Source organism: Capra hircus, chromosome 15, assembly GCF_001704415.2.
Source record: "Capra hircus breed San Clemente chromosome 15, ASM170441v1, whole genome shotgun sequence".
In the NCBI taxonomy this organism is placed as follows: domain Eukaryota; kingdom Metazoa; phylum Chordata; class Mammalia; order Artiodactyla; family Bovidae; genus Capra; species Capra hircus.
In genome coordinates, this window is record NC_030822.1 from 29748453 (window position 1) to 29768032 (window position 19580).

Sequence of the window (19580 nt, forward strand, 5' to 3'; positions counted from 1 at the left end):
ATCCCATAAATGTAAAGTATTAACTAACACTTCAGACAGACAAATACAAGACTGCATATGATTAGATGCCAAAAGATAATACCAGCTAAGAGTTCAAAAAATAAACAAGCACTTTGGCTAGAATGGTCTGAAAGGTTTTAAGGAAAAGAGATCTGAGCTGCACTTTGAAAATGGAGCATTTGGAGCTGATGAAAAAGTAAGGGCATTCTGAGAAAGCTCCTGGAGATCAAAGATTAGGAATTCAGTATTGGGTAAATAAAGAAGACACTACCCGGTCAAAAGCGACAGGTCAGAATAGAATAGGGAAATCAGTAACAAAGGAATCTGGAAGGGAAGAGTGGCATCGGACTCAGAGAGGCCCTATATACTCTTACATCTTAAGGTGATAGCCTATAACAGATTTCCATGGGTTCTTCAGGAGTATGTGTGTTGTGTGCTGTGCTTAGTCGCTCAGTCCTGTCCAACTCTCTGTTACACCATGGACTGCAGCCCGCCAGGGTCCTCTGTCCATGGGGGTAGAATGGCTAAAAACAGTACACCTAGAACAATGAACCCTCCCTTTCAGCAGCATTCCTCAGATTCAAAGCTTTTAGAGTAGGAGCTTGGAGTCACCAATCTGACCGTCTTTAACACATTTAGAAACTTTCCAGTTTTTTTTTTTTTTTCTTCTTCCTATAATCCCTTTCACCAGATCTAGTCAAATTCTCACAATCTGGCTAAAGTAAACGACTGGGAGTTATTTCGTTAAGAATAAAGTGAGGTTTGGGATCTTAAGGAAACAAAGCTAGAGACATTCAGGGGCTCCCCCAAAGTAAGGACTAGTAGATCCGTGAGCGACAATGATCATGTTGATGTATATGTATCATGGAGGTATAGTCTCCAAATTAATTCCTCAAATAAAATTTTAACATAAATTGCTAAAAAACAAAGTCATTATTCTAAACAGTATGATACAACTGAAAAAGCACAATTTTAATCTGTTAAGAGGGCAAAGGAATGCTTTATGGTGGTTCATACGGTTTTACTGCAGTCACGTAATTAAGGCTTTGTAAGTCAAAACGTTCTTTTTATTATTACGCTTCCCTATCGCCAAGTAGCCTCACATCCCAATCTGTTCAGCGAGTCAAAACGGTATTCTTAGAAAAAAATCTGGAAGTTGATGACTTAAAGCAAAAATAAAATGACCTGCTGAAGGTCATAGATACTATCTGGACGTATACGGGTGATACCCATTGCAGATCTCTCTTTCCAAGCCAATGTGCGGCGAGGGTAGCACAGCGGGGGCGTGGCGCGCGGGTTACCGCAGCCAAATCCTCCCCGGAACAGAGGAGAAAGCGCAACCCTTTGACAGGGCGCCGCACGTGCTGCCGGGAAGAGCTTGTTCTTGCCCAAGTCTCTTACCCGGATGTCGGCAGCCGCGTTATAGCCCCGCCGCCCCTTCCCAGCTCCGCTCTCCTCACCACCTCTCCCGTGCCCAGCTTGGATGCATTACCTTTCCTAGTGCTCCGTTCATCCTTGGCGGCACCGCGGCCCGTACTTTTGCCAGATGAAGACGGGCTCAACAAGCCGCGACCCTAGGGTGTCTGAAAACACTGACGGAACGGCCTCGATCCAGTCCGGCAACAATATCCGACCGAGACTCACTCAACTCCTGTAGCACCTTGGTTCCGGCAGCTTCTGAGACTCAAGGTCTAGAAATACTCTCAGTCTCCGTTCTCATTACAGCTCAAATGTCACTTTCACTACTACTTCTCCAGGCAGAAATAACTGCCATCTCTGTTTTGCCCCCAATAATTTGCAGACAATTCGGCTAGTTGATCTGCCATACTATATATTGTCAGTTTCCTTGAAACCTGATAGCTCAGTTGGTAAAGAATCCGTCTGCAATGCAGGAGAACCCGGTTCGATTCCTGGGTCGGAAAGATCCGCTGGAAAAGGGAAAGGCTACCCACTCCAGTATTCTTGGGCTTCCCTTGCGGCTCAGCTGGTAAAGAATACGCCCGCAGTGCGGGAGACCTGGGTTCGATCCCTGGGTTGGGAAGATCCCCTGGAGAAGGGAACGGCTACCCACTCCAGGATTCTGGTCTGGAGGATTCCATGGACTGTATAGTCCGTGAGATCTCAAAAAAGTCGGTCACGACTGATCGACTTTCACTTCACTCACTATATGTTAACTATTTGTTAATTTCTCTTTCCCGTGTTTAATTGCGAAATTTCTCACACTAGGTAACACGAGAGGTAAAGAATCTGCCTGCCATTGCAGGAGGCGCAAGAGATGTGGTTCTATAACTGGGTGGGGAAGATCCCCTGGAGAAGGGAATGGCAACCCATTCTAGTATTCTTGCCCGGAAAATCCCATGGACAGAGGACCCTGGCAGGCTACAGTCCTTGGGGCTGCGGAGAGTCGGACACGACTGAACAACTAAGCCGCAGCAGGGACTGAAATCCTGCCTGATTAATTCATGGGTCTAGCACAGGACATGGAAATCTGACTTCCAACCTCTATTTAAAAGCTGAATGACCCTCTTCCTCACATTCAGTTGCCTCATAATAATTGATAATAGCTATTTTTTAGTGCGTGACCACTGTGTGCAGCGCATTATGCTCAGAGCATCAATTTATTCCTTATAACAAGCCTATTAGTGAGATATTATCACTGGATTTTACATATAAGGATTTTGCAAAAAGGTTAAAAAGGCTTGTCTAGGGCCAACCAACCGAGGCAGGAACTGAGTTTCAAACTGTCTCCTTTATGCAAAGTGTTTTCCCTCTGACAGACACCTTCTCACGAGATAATACTGTCACAGCACACACTCATTTACTTATTTACATACATCAACCATTTACTTAGTATGACTTTGTGCCAATCCACTGCTTGAACATTGGGAAAACAGAGATGAGTATTATACAGTCCCTGCCCTCAAGTGAGAGCTTCCCAGAGGGCGCAGTGGTAAAGAATCTGACTGCTAATGCAGGAGGTGCAAGAGGACGCGGGTTTGATACCTGGGTGGGGAAGAGGCTATAGAGTAGGAAATGGCAACCCACTCCAGTATTCTTGCCTGGAAAATTCCATGGACAGAGGAGCCTGGAAGACTACAGTCCACAGTGTCACAAAGAGTAGGATGCGACCGAGTATCCTCCTCTTGTAGAGATGAGTGAGCTTCCTTGGTGGCTCAGTGGTAAAGAACCCACCTGCCAAAGTAGGAGAGACAGCTTCAGTCCTTAAGTGGCTGATAGAGGATTGCATCAAAGTAAAAGTTTTCTGTGCAGCAAACAAAACAACAGAGTGAAGAGACAACCTACAGAATGGGAGAAAATGTTTCCAGATAATACATCTGATAAGGAGTTAATATCTAAAGTATATATATATATATATATATGGAACGCAACTTGATAGCAAGAAACCTGGTTTGAAATTTGACAAAGGATCTGAAGAGACATTTCTCAGAAGATGTACAAATGGTCAATAGATATACGAAAAGAGGCTCAACATCACTAATCATCAGCAAAATGCAAATTATAACCACAAGGAGATACCTCACACCTGAGTGAATGGCTATTATCAAAGAGATTTTCAAAAAAATAAGCATTGGTGAGCATGTTGAGAAAAGGGAATCCTTGCACGTTGTTGGTGGAAACGTAAATTGTTATAGCCATTATAGAAAACAGTAAAAACAGTATATGTATAATGGAATATTATAACAGTGTTTAAAAAGAAGGAAATCCTGTCATTTATGATATGGATGAAACTGAAGGACATTATGCTGAATGAAATAAGCCAGGCACAGAAAGACAAATATTCCATGATCTCACTTATGTGGAATGTAGAACAATCAAATTTGTAGAAACAGAGTATAGAATGGTGGTTACCAGGGTTTGGGGTAGTGGAGATGAAGAGGAGAGATGAGGAGATGTTAGTCAAAGGGTACAAATTTCCGGTTATGTAGGATGAATAAATCTAGAGATCGAATGTACAGCAAGATGACTATAGTTAACACTGTATTGAATCCTGGAAATGTGCTAGGAGTATTTCAGGTGCTCTCATCACAAAAAAAGCTATGTGAGGAGGTGATATATTAACTAGCTTGACTGTAGTAATCAATTCACTAGGTATACATACATTACATTATACTTTATAATTTTTAAGTGGCTTGTAGAGATTAGTGAGCTTCCCTGGTGACTCAGTGGTAAAGAACCCACCTACCAAAGTAGGAGAGGCAGCTTCAGCCCTTGGGTCAGGAAGATCCCCTGGAGAAGGAAATGGCAACCCACTCCAGTATTCTTGCCTTGAAAATTCTATGGACAGAGAAGCCTGGCAGGCTACAGTCTATGGGGTTGCAAAAGTGTCAGACGAGACTTCGCAACTCAACAACAACATAGAGATTAGTAGGGAGGCCAAGTTGTAAACAGACAATTATAAAGCAATGAGGAATTCCACTTACAGAGATGTACACATAAACCTTCTATATGAAGGGAGTGCATGGTCACAAAGTCAACATCAAGTGAAATAACCAATATGCAGTCATTTTTATTGTTGCTGTTATTATTACTTTGCTTCTGTTTTTGTTATTATTCGTCTTGTTCTTAGCAAGTAAAAGATGTAAAAACTGGTAAATATGAATGGGTGTTCCATAAGTCAGAGTTTGCTTTGTTCTCAGAAACCCTGCCAAGGTACCTTATCCTATTACAAAGGGCTATTGTAGGTAGTTGCTCAGCAGCATGTGGGATCTTCCCTGACCAGGAATCAAACCAGCATTCCTTACATTACAAGGCGGATTCTTAACCACTGGAACACCAGGGAACCCCAGAAATGAGCTTTCAAATAGGGAACAAAACACTTCAAGTTCTTAGTTTGTATAAGGTCAGATCTCTTCAGGTATGTTTATTTGATTCTCCCAATAACCCTGAGAAGCTGGGCATCATTATACCCATGACATAGATGAGGAACAGAGGTATGAAGAAGTTACCTAATTAGCATAAGTCACACTATGAGTGATGGGCTGGCTGATTTCATCACCTGGACTCCTTCTACTCCATAGAACTGCAACTGCAGGTTTCCAAAAGGGCAGTCTCAGCTGGGGGAGTCCTGTGATTGCTTCCCTCTTAAAATCCCCCTTTCCCTCTCCTCCAAACCACTCAGTGTTGCCATCAGAGTGATGTTTTTAAACAAAATATGACCATATCAATCCTCTGCCCAAGGACATTTTATACTTCCCACACACTTCCTATAGCAGTGTTATCCAACAGAACTTCCTGCAAATATATTCGTGTACTATATCTGCTCTGTCCAAAACGGTAACTACCAAACACTTGTGGCAATTAAGCCCTTCAAATGTGATTAGTGCAACCTGGAAAATGCCATGGATGGAGGAGCCTGGTGGGCTGCAGTACATGGGGTCGCTAAGAGTAGGACACGACTGAGAGACTTCACTTTTCACTTTCATGCATTGGAGAAGGAAATGGCAACCCACTCCAGTGTTCTTGCCTGGAGGATCCCAGGAATGGGGGAGCCTGGTGGGCTGCCGTCTATGGAGTCTCACAGAGTCGGACACGACTGAAGTGACTTAGCAGCAGCAGCAGGAGTTGGATTTTAATTTAATTTTAATTAAAATGTAAATAGCAACATATGGCTAGTAGCTCCCTGGAGTAGTCTATAGGATCAGGTCTCAATTCAGTTCAGTCACTTGGTCCCATCCGACTCTGAGACCACATGGACTGCAGCACGCCAAGCCTCCCTGTCCATTACCAATTCCCGGAGTTTACTCAAACTCATGCCCATTGAGTCGCTGATGCCATCCAACTGTTATCCCCTTCTCCTCCCACCTTCAATCTTTCCCAGCATCAGAGTCTTTTCAAATGAGCAGGTTCTTAGCATCATGGGGCCAAAGTATTGGAGTTTCAGCTTCAGCATCAGTCCTTCCAATGAATATACAGGACTGATTTCCTTTAAGATGGACTGGTTGGGTCTTCTTGCAGTCCAAGGGACCCTCAAGAGTCTTTTCCAACACCACAGTTCAAAAGCATCAATTCTTCAGCAGTCAGCTTTCTTTATAGTCCAACTCTCACATCCATACATGACTACTGGAAAAACCATAGCTTTGACTAGAAGGACCTTTGTTGGCAAAGTAATGTCTCTGCTTTTTAATATGCTATCTAGGTTGATCATAGCTTTTCTTCCAAGGAGCAAGTGTCTTTTAATTTCATGGCTGCAGTCACCATCTGCAGTGATTTTGGAGCCCCTAAAAATAAAGTCTTTCACTGTTTCCGTTGTTTCTCCATCTATTTGCCATGGAGTGATGGGACCAGATGACATGATCTTCGTTTTCTGAATGTTGAGTTTTAAGCCAGCTTTTTCACTCTCCACTTTCACTTTCATCAAGAGGCTCTTTAGTTCTTCTTCGCTTTCTGCCATAAGGGTGGTGTCATCTGTGTATCTGAGGTTATTGATATTTTCTCCTGACAATCTTGATTCCCGCTGGTGCTTCCTCCAGCCCAGCATTTCGCATGATGTACTCTGCATATAAGTTAAATAAGCAGGATGACAATATACAGCCTTGACTACTCCTTTCCCAATTTGGAACCAGTCTGTTTTTTCATGTCCAGTTCTAACTGTTGCTTCTTGACCTGCATACATATTTTTCCGGAGGCAGGTCAAGGGGTCTGGTAGTCCCATCTCTTGGAGAATTTTCTACAGTTTGCTGTGATCCACACAGTCAAAGGCTTTGGCATAGTCAATAAAGCAGAAGTAGATATTTTTTGGAACTCTCTTGCTTTTTTGATGATCTAACAGATGTTGGCAATTTGATCTCTGGTTCCTCTGCCTTTTCTAAATCCAGCTTGAACATCTGGAACTTGACGGTTCACGTACTGTTGAAGCTTGGCTTGGAGAATTTTGGGCATTACTTCATGAGTGTGTGAAATGAATACAACTGTGTGGTAGTTTGAACCTTCTTTGGCATTGCCTTTCTTTGGGATTGGAATGAAAACTGACCTTTTCCAGTCCTGTGGCCACTGCTGAGTTTTCCAAACTTGCTGGCATATTGAGTGCAGCACTTTCATAGCATCATCTTTCAGAATTTGAAATAGCTCAACTGGAATTCCATCACCTCCACTAGCTTTGTTCATAGTGATGCTTCCTAAGGCCCACTTAACTTCTCATTCCGGGATGTCTGGCTCTAGGTGAGTGATCACACCATCGTGATTATCTGGGTCATGAAGATTTTTTTGTACAGTTCTTTTGTGTATTTTTGCCACCTCTTCTTAATATCTTCTGCTTCTCTTAGGTCCATACTGCCCTTTATTGTGCCCATCTTTGCATGAAATGTGTCCTTGGTATCTGTTTTTTTTTGAGGAGATCTCTAGTCTTTCCCATTCCATTGTTTTCCTCTATTTCTTTGCATTGATCACTGAAGAAGGCTTTGTTATCTCTCCTTGCTATTCTTTGGAACTCTGCTTTCAAACGGGTTTATCTTTCCATTTCTCCTTTGCCTTTAGCTTCTCTTCTTTTCTCAGCTATTTGTAAGGCCTCCTGAGACAACCATTTTGCCTTTTGGCATTTCTTTTCCTTGGGGATGGTCTTGATCCCTGCCTCCTGTACAATGTCACGAACTTCCATCCATAGTTCTTCAGGGACTCTATCAGATCTGATCCCTTGAATCTATTTGTAACTATCACTGTATAATCATAAGGGATTTGATTTAGGTCATATCTGAATGATCTAGTGGTTTTCCCTACTTTCTTCAATATAAGTCTGAATTTGGCAATAAGGAGTTCATGATTAGCCACAGTCTGCTCCTGGTTTTGTCTTTGCTGACTATATGGTGCTTCTCCATCTTTGGCTGCAAAGGATATAATCAATCTGAATTTGGTATTGACCATCTGGTGATGTCCAGGTGTAGAGTCTTCTCTTGTGTTGTTGGATCCAGATCAGGTTTAAACTCCAGAGTATAAGAATATAACATGCCAAGTCCTTCACTCTCTAGAACTTGCCTATCTATCTAGCCTCATTTCTCACCCCTTTCAACACAAATATTACTCCCCAATCAATAAATTTCTACAATTCCTCAATCACGATATACTCTCTCACACCTACCTGCCTTTGTATCTGCAATTTCCTCTGCTAAAATGACCTTTCTTTACTCATCCTCCTGGAAAATATCTACTCATCTTTCAAGACAGAAGATGAATGTTACCTTTCCTATTTAGCTTCTAGCATCCATTTCACTGGAATGAAATGAATTATACTCTACTTGTCCAGCCTATTTTTCATGCCCTCAACACAAGGGTATTACAACTATTTATTCATTTGTGTATCTTTCCCACTAGATTGTAAGCATTTTTAAAGGAGTATTTTTTCCACCTCAAAGATTAACACAGATATTGTTTATTGGTTTGTACTTTCCAACCCATCTACGTGAACATTATGTAGTTTTATCACAGATAAGATGATAAGTATGTTTTCTCACTTTGTACGTGACAAAACTGAAGGGAAGAAGATAGGTAGCTTGCCTAAGCTTAAACAGTTTGTACATGACAAGGTTGCCAGAAGAAGTATCAACAACCATAGAAATGGAGATGATACCACTCTAATGGCAGAAAGTAAAGAAGAACTAAAAAGCCTCTTCATGAGGGTGAAAGAGGAGAGTGAAAGCTGACTTAAAACTCAACATTCAAACAAAACATTAGTTTTAGCTTAAAACTAAGATCATGGCATCGTGTCCCATCACTTCATGGCAAATAGATGGGGGGGAAAAGTGGAAGCAGTGACAGATTTTATTTTGGGGGGCTCCAAAATCACTCCAGATGGTGATTGCAGCCATAGAAATCCTTGCTCCTTGCAAGAAAAGCTATGACAAACCTAGACAACATATTAAAAAGCAAAGACATCACTTTGCCAACAAAGGTCCATGTAGTCAAAGCTATGGTTTTTCTAGTAATCATCTATAAATGTGAGAGGTGGACCAGAAAGAAGGCCAAGCGCCAATGTTTTCAAACTGTGGGGCTGGTGAAGAGTGTTGAGAGTCTCTTGGACAGGAAGATCAAACCAGTCAATCCTAATGGAAATCAACCCTGAATATTCATTGGAAGGACTGAAGCTGAAGCTGAAACTCCAATACTTTTGCCACCTGATTTGAAGAGCCAGCTATTTGGAAAAGAACCTGATGCTGGGAAAGATAGAAGGCAAAAGGAGAAGGGAGTGGCAGAGGATGAGATGGACAAGAATTTGAGCAGACTCCAGGAAATAGTGAAGGACAGGAAGCCTGGAACTCTAGACTTCATGGGGTCACACAGAGTCTAACATGACTAAGGAACTGAAAACAGCAACAAAAACAAGTGACAAAAACAGGATAATGACAATAGATTTTTTTTTTTCTGTGAAACTCCCTTTTATGGTCAAGAGCAAACTAGAAGCTCTGAGATCTTCTCACTGCCAATCCCAAATCTCAAATCAACACTTGGAGACTTGGCATTTACACGACAAATTAATTTGGCCAGAAGCAACTTAACTGAGGAACTAATACTGATCTTCCCAAATAAGAATGGAGGCTAAATGCTCTGAAAGACCAACTTCTGCTTCAGCTTTGTAAATTTCTCCACCCCCTCAAGACAGATGTCTCCTAGTCCTTGTCAACTTAATATTATAGAACATGTGTACACCCATGGCAGATTCATGTTGATGTATGGCAAAACCAATACAATATTGTAAAGTAATTAGCCTCCAATTAAAATAAACAAATTTAAACTTTAAAAATAAATAATTAATTAATTAAAATAATTTAAAAATATTATACTTAGTCCTGTGTAGCATATCCATATTGAAGCTCCTAAAATGTTGAATGAAATAATGAATGAGTGAGTATTTAAAGGTTCCTCAGTGGTTCTTATGGATTTAGATTTTTCTCCAGATCTTGCACCACACATACACACACACACACACACACACACACACACACACACACACACACACACAGCATGGAGAAACTTTGCCTTTCTGGCTTTATTTTTACAGGCCAGCTGTCTTTAGAAGCTTTTAAAAATACTTCTCCATCCTTCAGCACAACCACATCAGAGAAAGCTTTAGGGAATAAGAGAGGATAAAAGGAGGCCCTTTAGAAGAAAATGTTTGATCTAAGGTTAAACTCCCTTTAAAATAATAATTCTATGGACCTATTATGAAAAGTTTCCCAAAAATGTCAAATAGCTCTAATTTTTAACTTACGTGAAAAGATATGCATTAAGCTACCTCCAACTGAAACTATTTTAGTTTCAGTAGGACTCTTCTGCTTCTATTTTTTGGTATGATTTTGGTACAAAGAAAATCATACTTGAAAGGGGAAAAAAATAAAAGGCCAGAAGTGGAAGAGAACTGGCTACCTAAAAAAAGCTAGAAAGAAATGGTGCTGACTCTCCTGCCTATAATTTACCTGGAGTTTTCTGCTTGTGCAGGGCTGGGCTGGGCCAAGTGAATGGGAATTACCTAATCGTGAAGAGAGGGAGAAAGGATGATGAAACAGGCTGCAAGAGGAAAGCTCAGGGGGTTAGTAGGATCTTAGAAGTCCAGAAAAAGGGAGAGAGAGGGTGCAAAGAACTTCTCACCAAGCAGCTAGATGTGCAACTCAGTTGAGAATCTCTCTTGAAGCCTGGATCCTATGTTCAGGTTGGTCCAACCCAGCCTCCAGTCCAGGGGTACTAGGAGAGTTCCTGCCACACACAGCTCTTCTGGATACCTGAGAGGCCATCTTTTCCCGCCTCCTCCCATCCCTTTCAGGTTGAGCTGCACAAAACCACTTCTTTAGTTCACTCCATTACTCGATATAAAAAAACTCTTTTTTTTCACTTTCAAATATTTTAAACAGACATAAAATTACACTTGAATAAACAGAATTGAAACAAAACATAGGTTGAAAGAAAAACACTACAAAAACTGCACTTTGTTCACTGAAATTGTACATATAGGTGATTAATATAGACAATTGCTAATATACCCTTAATTTTCTATCATTTCATGGTCACAAGTAAACAAAAGGTTGGTAATGAAGTAGAAATTTTCTATATTAAATACTGTAATAATATTTAACATTTACAAGCCAGAGGCACATTCATCATGTTAAAAACTTTAAATATTGAAAAACTCTTCTTATGGACTAGGAAGAATCCTTTGTACTGCTGCTGCCCAGGCCCCAGATGTCACATGTGTACTGAAAAATAGAAAAACTGTAATTTCACTCTAGCAAACTGCTCACAGTTTCAAGTGTAATTCTCCTCTCCAGCAACTTGGGATCAGAGACACAAGTGCAGATTTTATAAAATAGTGATGTGAAGGCTCATTTTTAAATAAATTCCTCAGAAAATACTAATACTTCCTTGACCTACTGAGATAGGAGCTTCTAACCTTCATCTCCAATTATCTTGTCCCTGACTTTATTTGAATGCCTCCTCCTCTTTGCCTCCACATCTACCTTCCAAGATCCACCTGTACTGTCTCTCATGTGAACTATTGTGCTGGCTTCTTACAGCCTTCAGTCTCATCCCCATTCCAGTTTATTTCCAAAAGCTGTGTTCCGGAAGTACATGTCATGGAGATCATAATTTTAAAAACAGCATTGGGGAATTCCCTGGCGGTCCAGTGCCATACTTCCACTCAGGGGGCACTAAAGAGTCTGGTTGGGGAACTAAAGATTCTGCATGCCTTGCAAAACAGCCAGGAAAAAAAAAAAAAAACAGAAAAAAAAAATTTTTTTAAACCCCAAACTTCAATCGCCACTTGTAGCCCTCCAGTTTAACAACACACTCTTTTCCTTGGAATTCATAATTCTCATGATCTATTGCCAATTTGCCATTCCAACCACTCCTATTTATATACTCATTGCTTCTATTACACTGAAATTCTGATCTACCTCTTTTCCTATACCTCTCTTTTGGAGTTCACCATTTGTATTATAGTTGAAAATTGACCACTAGATAATGCTCTTTGACTTGAGAATCCCTGTCTGATTCAGCATTGTGTTTCTCTCAGCATCTTTATTGCATGTACATATTGAAGGCACCAGAAAATATCTGTGGACAAACACTGGGCCTGCAGAAGAATACTAACATCTTTGTCCCCAGGTTTTCTAATTGAAACGTGTGTATGTGCTTAGTTGCTCAGTCATGTCTGATTCTTTGCAAGCCCGTGGACTGTAGCCTGCCAGGCTCTTTGTCCATGGGGATTCTCCAGGCAAGAATACTGGAGTGGTGTTGCTATGCCCTCCTCCAAGGGATCTTCCCAACCTGGGGATCAAACCCAGATATCCCGCATTGTAGGTGGATTCTTTACCATCTGAGCCACCAGGGAAGCCTAGTCAAAACATAAATAGTTCTAATAATATGCTACTCTTATTTGGGTCCCTGAGAGCCTTTTCTTAAAAGGGTGGGGAGGACATACTTACTACAAAACATTTGGATAGAAAATCAAAAGCATATAAAGAAAATCATTACTAGCCAAAGACAGCCAGTATGTTAACATTTCATTATATTTCTTTTTTATCCATGTATTTTGAAAATAGTTTTGACATAGTCTGCATCCAGTTTTAGAAGTAGTTTTATTTCCGTTTATTAAAAAACTCATTGCAAATATCATATTGTAGCTGCATAATATTCTATTACAAAGATATATCATTGGATCCTAAATTGTCTACTTTCAATATTACAGATCGTACTAAGTTTTCATGTTAAAATTACTTCCTTGAGACTTCCCCTGGTGTTCCAATGGCTAAGAATCTGAGCTCTCAACACAAGGGGCCCAGGTTGGATCCCTGGTCAGGGAACTAGATCCCACATGCTTCAGCCAACAGTTTGCATGCCACAGTAAAAATATCCTGCATGCTGCTAAGAAAATCAAAGATCCAGTGTGCCACAACTAAGACCCCCACATAGCCAAATAAATATATAGATTTTTTTCTTACATTAAAAAAGTTACTTCCTTATGATAGCTATCATGAGAAGCAGAATTACTTCTAGATAGATTCATTTTGAAGTTTTTGGTATATTTTGTCAAAGTGCTATCACTTTATTTTTTTTTTATTTCGTCTTTTTACCACATTCATGAAGCACTGAATGTTAATATATTTGAAAATTTTCTCAAAGATCATTAAGTAAAAAATCTCATATCAAAAATCCTCACAAATTTGATAGTTTATAAACTGCATAGTTTTCATTTTCTATTGATAGTATGGCTGAACCTTTCCCTATGCTTGGTTATGCAATTTTATTTCCTTTGTGAATTGCTGGCTACCAATTTATCCTTTGGAGTCTTAATACTCTTATTTCTGCCAAGTTCAGCCTTTTATACATACTCTTATCATGTTTTAGGAAGCAGCTTATAGTCAGGGAAAGAAAACCACACTGAGCTTCAAGAAATCTGGTTTCAAGCCCCAGCACTACCATTACATGACCCAGAGGAAGTTACTGTTCTCTAGACCTCAATATTCAAAACTATACAAGAAGGGTGATACACTAGGAGCTGTAAGATCAAGGGAAAGGCCAAGTGGCTACCGTCCAGAACTCCTGCCTTCTTCTTCAACTAGAACAACTGAAGAACCTAAGCTACTCCATCTTGTAAAAGAGCTCCATTTTGCAAAGGTACCGGGCAAACAGACTTAGACTTTGGATATTGCCTAAACTTGCCCCACTGTGCTCGAGCCAATCAGCCCTTAGGTTAAACCTCCTGACTTTAAGTTCAAGAATTTGTGATTTACCTTGGAAGTAATGATTTACTTTTGTGATTTACCTTCGAAGTAATGATTTACCGTGAAAGTAAAAAAAAACAATTAGAAATCCACACACAACCCTATAGAAGAGGGTAACCAATCAGTAGTCCTTCAGCCTGAACACCCCCTTTGTTACTCTTTCACCTGAATATTCCCTATATAATCAGTGTAACCCAAAACTCGAGGCTCCTCTCCTTAGCTGCTGCGTCAGTAATGGTGGGAGCCCCAGCTCGAGCTTGGTAATAAAAACTCTCTTGCTTTTGCATCGGATACCGGCTCCCTGGTGGTCATTGGGAGATTTTGCGACTTGGGCATAGCACAACTCTCTTTTAATCCATTATGTAGTGAAGTGAAAGTCACTCAGTCGTGTCCAACTCTTTGCAACCCCATGGACTACACAGTCCATGGAATTCTCCAGGACAGAATACTGGAGTGAGTAGCCTTTCCCTTCTCTGAGGGATCTTCCCAACTCAGGGATTGAACACAGGCCCTCATTTACATACAATTCCTAAGGCCCTTTCATCTCTAAAAGTCTTGGATTCCATTATTCTGCTATACATAGGCAATGTGTTGTTTTTTTTCATTTCATAGATGAGCAAACTAAACCCAAATGGACAGATTATTCTTCAAGTTTGGCTAAGAGGAAGCCAGACCTTCCAACTCTGTTGTGGAATCCAGAACCACTCCTTCTCCCTGCATTCCAACTCTCCCTGAAACTGAGCTGCTCAGCATTTCAGGGTTCTCCAGCACGTGACTCCTTACCATGAAATGCTCAACAAATCTCTACCCTAAATCACTTTAAGTAACTCTGTCCCTTACAAGCCAAGGAAGCAAATTCTTCGAAGTAAAACAGAAATCACCCCTTGCCGATAATGCTGTCATGACATAGGAAGTGGGCACTGACCTCCGGAAGGACTCCCCTACATGCACAGCCATATAGGCCTAGGGGAGTCACTATGTCACCTTACTTTTGCCACATCTCCTCCTCCAATTTTTCTGGATTATGATTCTTAAAAACTTTCAAAACTTTATTTAAAAAAGTGTTTATGCCATCTAATAATAACAATGCAGTGCCTTCTTTTTTCTATTAATAAAACATCTTCACAGACATTCTTTCAACTATCCTTGTATATACAATCTTCCTTATTCACAATTAATAAGGAAGACTTATCTTCATCACAAGATGAGGAAATTAAGACTCAAAGAGAGGACTTCCTTGTGATCCAGTGGCTAAGACTCCCTGCTCCCAGTGCAGGGGGCCCAGGTTCAGTTCTTGTTCAGGGAACTAGATCCTACATGCCTCAACGTAGATCAAAGATCCTGCGTGCTACAACTAAGACCTGGTACAGCCAATTAAATAAATATTTTAAAAAAAACAAGACTCAGAGAATTGAAGTGACTTGCTCAATATTACACAGCTAGAAAGTGGACTCAGGTTTTAATCTCCTAGCCCAATGATCTTTTCATCCAACCTCCACTACTCAACATTATGTGTATGCTCAGTCATTCAGCTGTTCTGACTCTTTACGATGACCCCTTGGACTGTAGCCCACTGTCTATGGGTTTTTCCAGGCAAGAATACTGGAGTAGGTTGCCATTTCTTACTCCAGAGGATATACCCAACCCAGGGAATTCCCAACGTGGAATTCCCAATCTGGGTCTTTTTCGTTTCCTGCATTGGTAGGTGGATTCTTTACCACCATGCTACCATCACTATATCGTTTGATAATTGTTACTTGGAGACTCACATTCAGGCCAGTTTATCTTTATTACAGGATCCCTGAGCATTCAGTCTCTCTACTCCTATGGAAGGTCTCATGGAAGGGATCAAAACTTATTTCTCACCTATCAAATAAGTGAATAAAATCATGAAAAACTCCCCCTTCTTATCCTGCTTATCTGCCTAATTAGAAACTGCAGTGTGAGACAGATACCTAGACAAGCTTATAGGTAGGAAGACGTTGGGGCTACACCACCTGATATTTCTTGACCAGGCTGTGAAGAGTTGTTAGAGCCATTTTAACACAGGAGAAACACTGAGTATATCTAGTAAGAGGTGTCATTGTTTTTTTTTTTTTTTTTTTTTTGAGGGGTTGGGGGTTATTTTGGCCGCATCCTAAGGCATGCGCAACATTTTGGACCAGGGATCCAACCAGAGGCCCCTGCAGTGGAAGCTCTGAGTCCAAATCACTGACCCACCAAGGAAATCCAGAGGTGACATTTTAAATGTAAAGGACCTGACTTTTGTGAAGACTCTGATTGTTAGATATTCATCATTTGGTGAAGTTTGGATTTGTTTCTTCAGAGATCCTTACACCCCAAGATACTATGATTCTGAGTTTCTCAAGATTGTAACACTCTACAATCCTAAGACTGTAAAGTCTCTGAAGGCTCTACAATTTTGTAACTCTTATGGAAGAACTTTCCAAAGGAAAATCAATTTGTGGACTAGCCAGTTCTTAGCTATCTCTCCTTCTCTACCTGCCCCACCTCCAATCTGCTTTTCACTTAGTCTCAGGTGTTTATTGTGGTCCAGTGGTTAAGAATCTGCCTTCGCAATCCAAGAGAAGCAGGTTAGGACAGGGTTAGAGCCTGCCTTCCTTGCCATTCAACCTGGCAAACAGGCCACAACGAAGACCTAAGGCAGCCAAACAAATAAACATTTAAAAGCCTATTCGTGGAATACAAAAATTATGGCACATTCATCCACAGAGTACTTTATACTATGTATTCAATTAAAATAGTAAAAGAAATATTTACTTTGTAACAAACGATACATAACTTTATACTGCTTGCCCTGATTGGGTACACAGAAGAAAATAAAAGGAAGAACGACAAAAATCAATCATGATTATTTCTGGTCGGTAGATTTTTTATTATTCTTTTCCCAAGTTCCCAGTTTTCTAAATTATGTATATGTTTTCACAATCAGAAAAAAAAACCTTTTAAGTTCAGGTATGTTAGGCCACACCTGGAGCCGCCAATTTATTGTCGGGATATAGAGATGAGTCACCTCAAAGGCGAAGGAGGGGCCAGTGGAGCAAAGACAAGGGCTGGCTTTGAAGGGGAGGGACAAGCACTGGATAGGGTGGGGACTGATCAGCTAAGTTTTGAGTCCAACCCGGAAGCGCTGACGGTGGCACCCTACCGGGCAAAATCCAGCGGCAAAGCATGGGAATAACGTGGCAGCCGCAAAACGCCAGCTGCGCTGGCCTTGCCCGAGAGGTCCCGGAAGGCCTTCTAGCCCACGCCCTTGGCGAGTGCCCGCCCTTTGCTTCTCCTCATTGGTCCACTGAAACTTATTTGGCTTCTAGAGCCCGCCCCCCGGGCCTACGAAAGGTGGTGCCTCCCTCCTCCACTTCCGACAGGAGTAGCCATACTGAGTGTGGCGGGACGTGGAAGCGGGTGTGGTTCGCTCTTTGGCTTTTACCCCTCCCTGTGTTTCTCTGTAGTCTCGGGTTATCAGGACCCAGAAGAAAGGGTAGTTTGCCCAGTTGGTAGCGGGGCGTTCGTGTAATGTGCAGAGGTCTCCTGCCCTGCCTCCAGTTCCCGGGAGTCCAGTGGGACTTTTAGTTTTCCAGAGGTGATGTCATCGCAAAACCTTTCCAAGGTCCTAATGCCCCGTGGTTAGGGTCTCAGAACCTTAGATCATTAGAGACAGGGTGACCGAAGAGTTTATTGTTCGAACTGCGACAGCTTTGAATGCCTAAGTGGATACTTAATAATTAGCATTGACACAACAGTCATAAATGTGAACTGTTTGGGAATTTAGAGCCACCCTACGCCAGATCATCAAATCCTAGGCCCGGTTCTTTTGTTTGTGGGGTGTGTGTGTGTGTGTGTGTGTGTGTGTGTGTGTGTGTGTGTTTTGAAAGGTATGTAACTTCCATTTTAACTTTTTCATTTTTGTTTTCTAATTTTAGTATAGTTGATTTACAATGTTACATTGGTTTCAGGTTTATAACATACTAATTCTATATTTTTATAGCTTTTACTCCATTTAAAGTTATATCAGCTGTACATTACATATTTGTATCATTTATTTTATAGCTACTACTTCATGCATCTTAATCCCCTTAACCTATCTTGCCCGTTCCCCACCCTGCTTCACAGTGGTAACCACTAGTTTGTTCTCCGTATCTGTGAGTGTGTTTCTGTTTTGTTATATATATATATTTGTTTATATATATTTTTGTTATATTCATTTGTTTATTATTTAGATTCCATATATAAGTGAGAACATACAGGATTTGTCTGTGATTTATTCATGTAACATAATACCCTCCAGCTCCAGCCGTGGTGTCGCACATTCTTTTAAACCATTTTAAGTAGTAGTATGGAGAAGTATGGAGAAGGCAGTGGCACCCCACTCCAGTACTCTTGCCTGGAAAATCCCTTGGACAGAGGAGCCTGGTGGGCTGCAGTCCATGGAATTGCTAAGAGTCCGACACGACTGAGCGACTTCACTTTCACTTTTCACTTTTATGCATTGGAGAAGGAAATGGCAACCCACTCCAGTGTTCTTGCCTGGAGAATCCCAGGGACGGTGGAGCCTGGTGGATTGCCGTCTGTGGGGTCGCACAGAGTCAGACACGACTGACACGACTTAGCAGCAGCAGCAGCAAGTAGTAGTAGTTACATTCACAGTATAGTGCAGCTATCACCATTATCTGTTTCCAAAAACTTTTTATCACCTCAAGCAGAAACTCTACCCATTAGGCAATAAGTCCCCACTCCCTCAGCCCCAACTGAACTAGTCCCTGATAGTCTCTTTGAATTTGCCTGTACTAGATATTTCACATAAGTGGAATCATGCAATGTTTGTCCCTTCAGGTCTGACTTATTTCCTCAGCATATTTTCACCCATAGTGTAGCATGTATGAGTACTTCATTCCATATAATGAAATAATAACCTTACATTGGTTATTTGTTCTTATTATTGAGTCATTAAGTTGTGTTCCACTCTTTTGTAGTGGTGGACTGCAGCCCACCAGGCTCCTCTGTCCACGGGATTTCCCAGGCAAGAATACTGGAGTAGGTTGCTGTTTCCTTCTCCAGGGGATCTTCCTGACGCAGAGGCTGAACCTATGTCTCCTGCGTTGGCAGGCAGGTTCTTCACCATTGAGCGGCCAGGGGAGCCCTCCATTGGTTATACCACCATTTGTTTATCCATTTATTAGCTAGCTGATGGACACTTCAGTTGTTTCTACCTTTTGGCTATTGTGAATAATGTTGCTATGAACACTCCCATATGCATTTTTTGTTTGACCACGTTTTCAATTATTTTGAGTATATACTTCGGTGTACAATTGCTGGTTCATATGGTAATTCTATGTTTTAACCTTTTGAGGAGCTGTCCTACTGTTTTCCACAGCAACTGTACCATTTTACATTTCCATCAACAATGGATAAGGATTCTAATTTCTCCACATCCTCACCAACACTTGTTATTTTCCAGTTTGTGTTTTTACTTTTTATATTCATCTTGTAGGTATGAAATAGTAGTTCACTGTAATTTTGGTTTGCATTTCCCTAATGACAAATGATATTGAGCATCTTTTCATATGCTTACTGGTCATTTGTTTGTCTTCTCTGGACAAATTTCTATTCAAATCCTTTGCCCTTATTTTTGAACTGTTGAGTTGTTGGAGTTCTTTATATATTCTGACAATTACTCCTTATCAGCTATAAGATTAGCAAATATTTTCTCCCATTCTGTGAATTGTCTTTTCCCTCTCTTGATACATTTGTTGGTACATAAAATTTTTAAATTTGGTAAAGTCCAATTTATCTATTTTGTTGTTGCCTATGCTTTTGGTATCATACTAAAGA

General features: G+C 40.9%; 1 protein-coding gene across 1 annotated transcript in view; it reads right to left on the reverse strand.

Annotated features, from left to right (window-relative positions):
* MRPL48 (mitochondrial ribosomal protein L48) overlaps positions 1-1895 on the reverse strand; it is a 52500-nt gene extending 50605 nt beyond the window's left edge. Inside the window, exon 1 of the mRNA XM_005689960.3 lies at positions 1493-1895. Coding sequence (XP_005690017.1) covers positions 1493-1513 — 21 coding nt within the window. The 5' untranslated portion in view covers positions 1514-1895. The remainder of the gene's footprint in view (positions 1-1492) is intronic.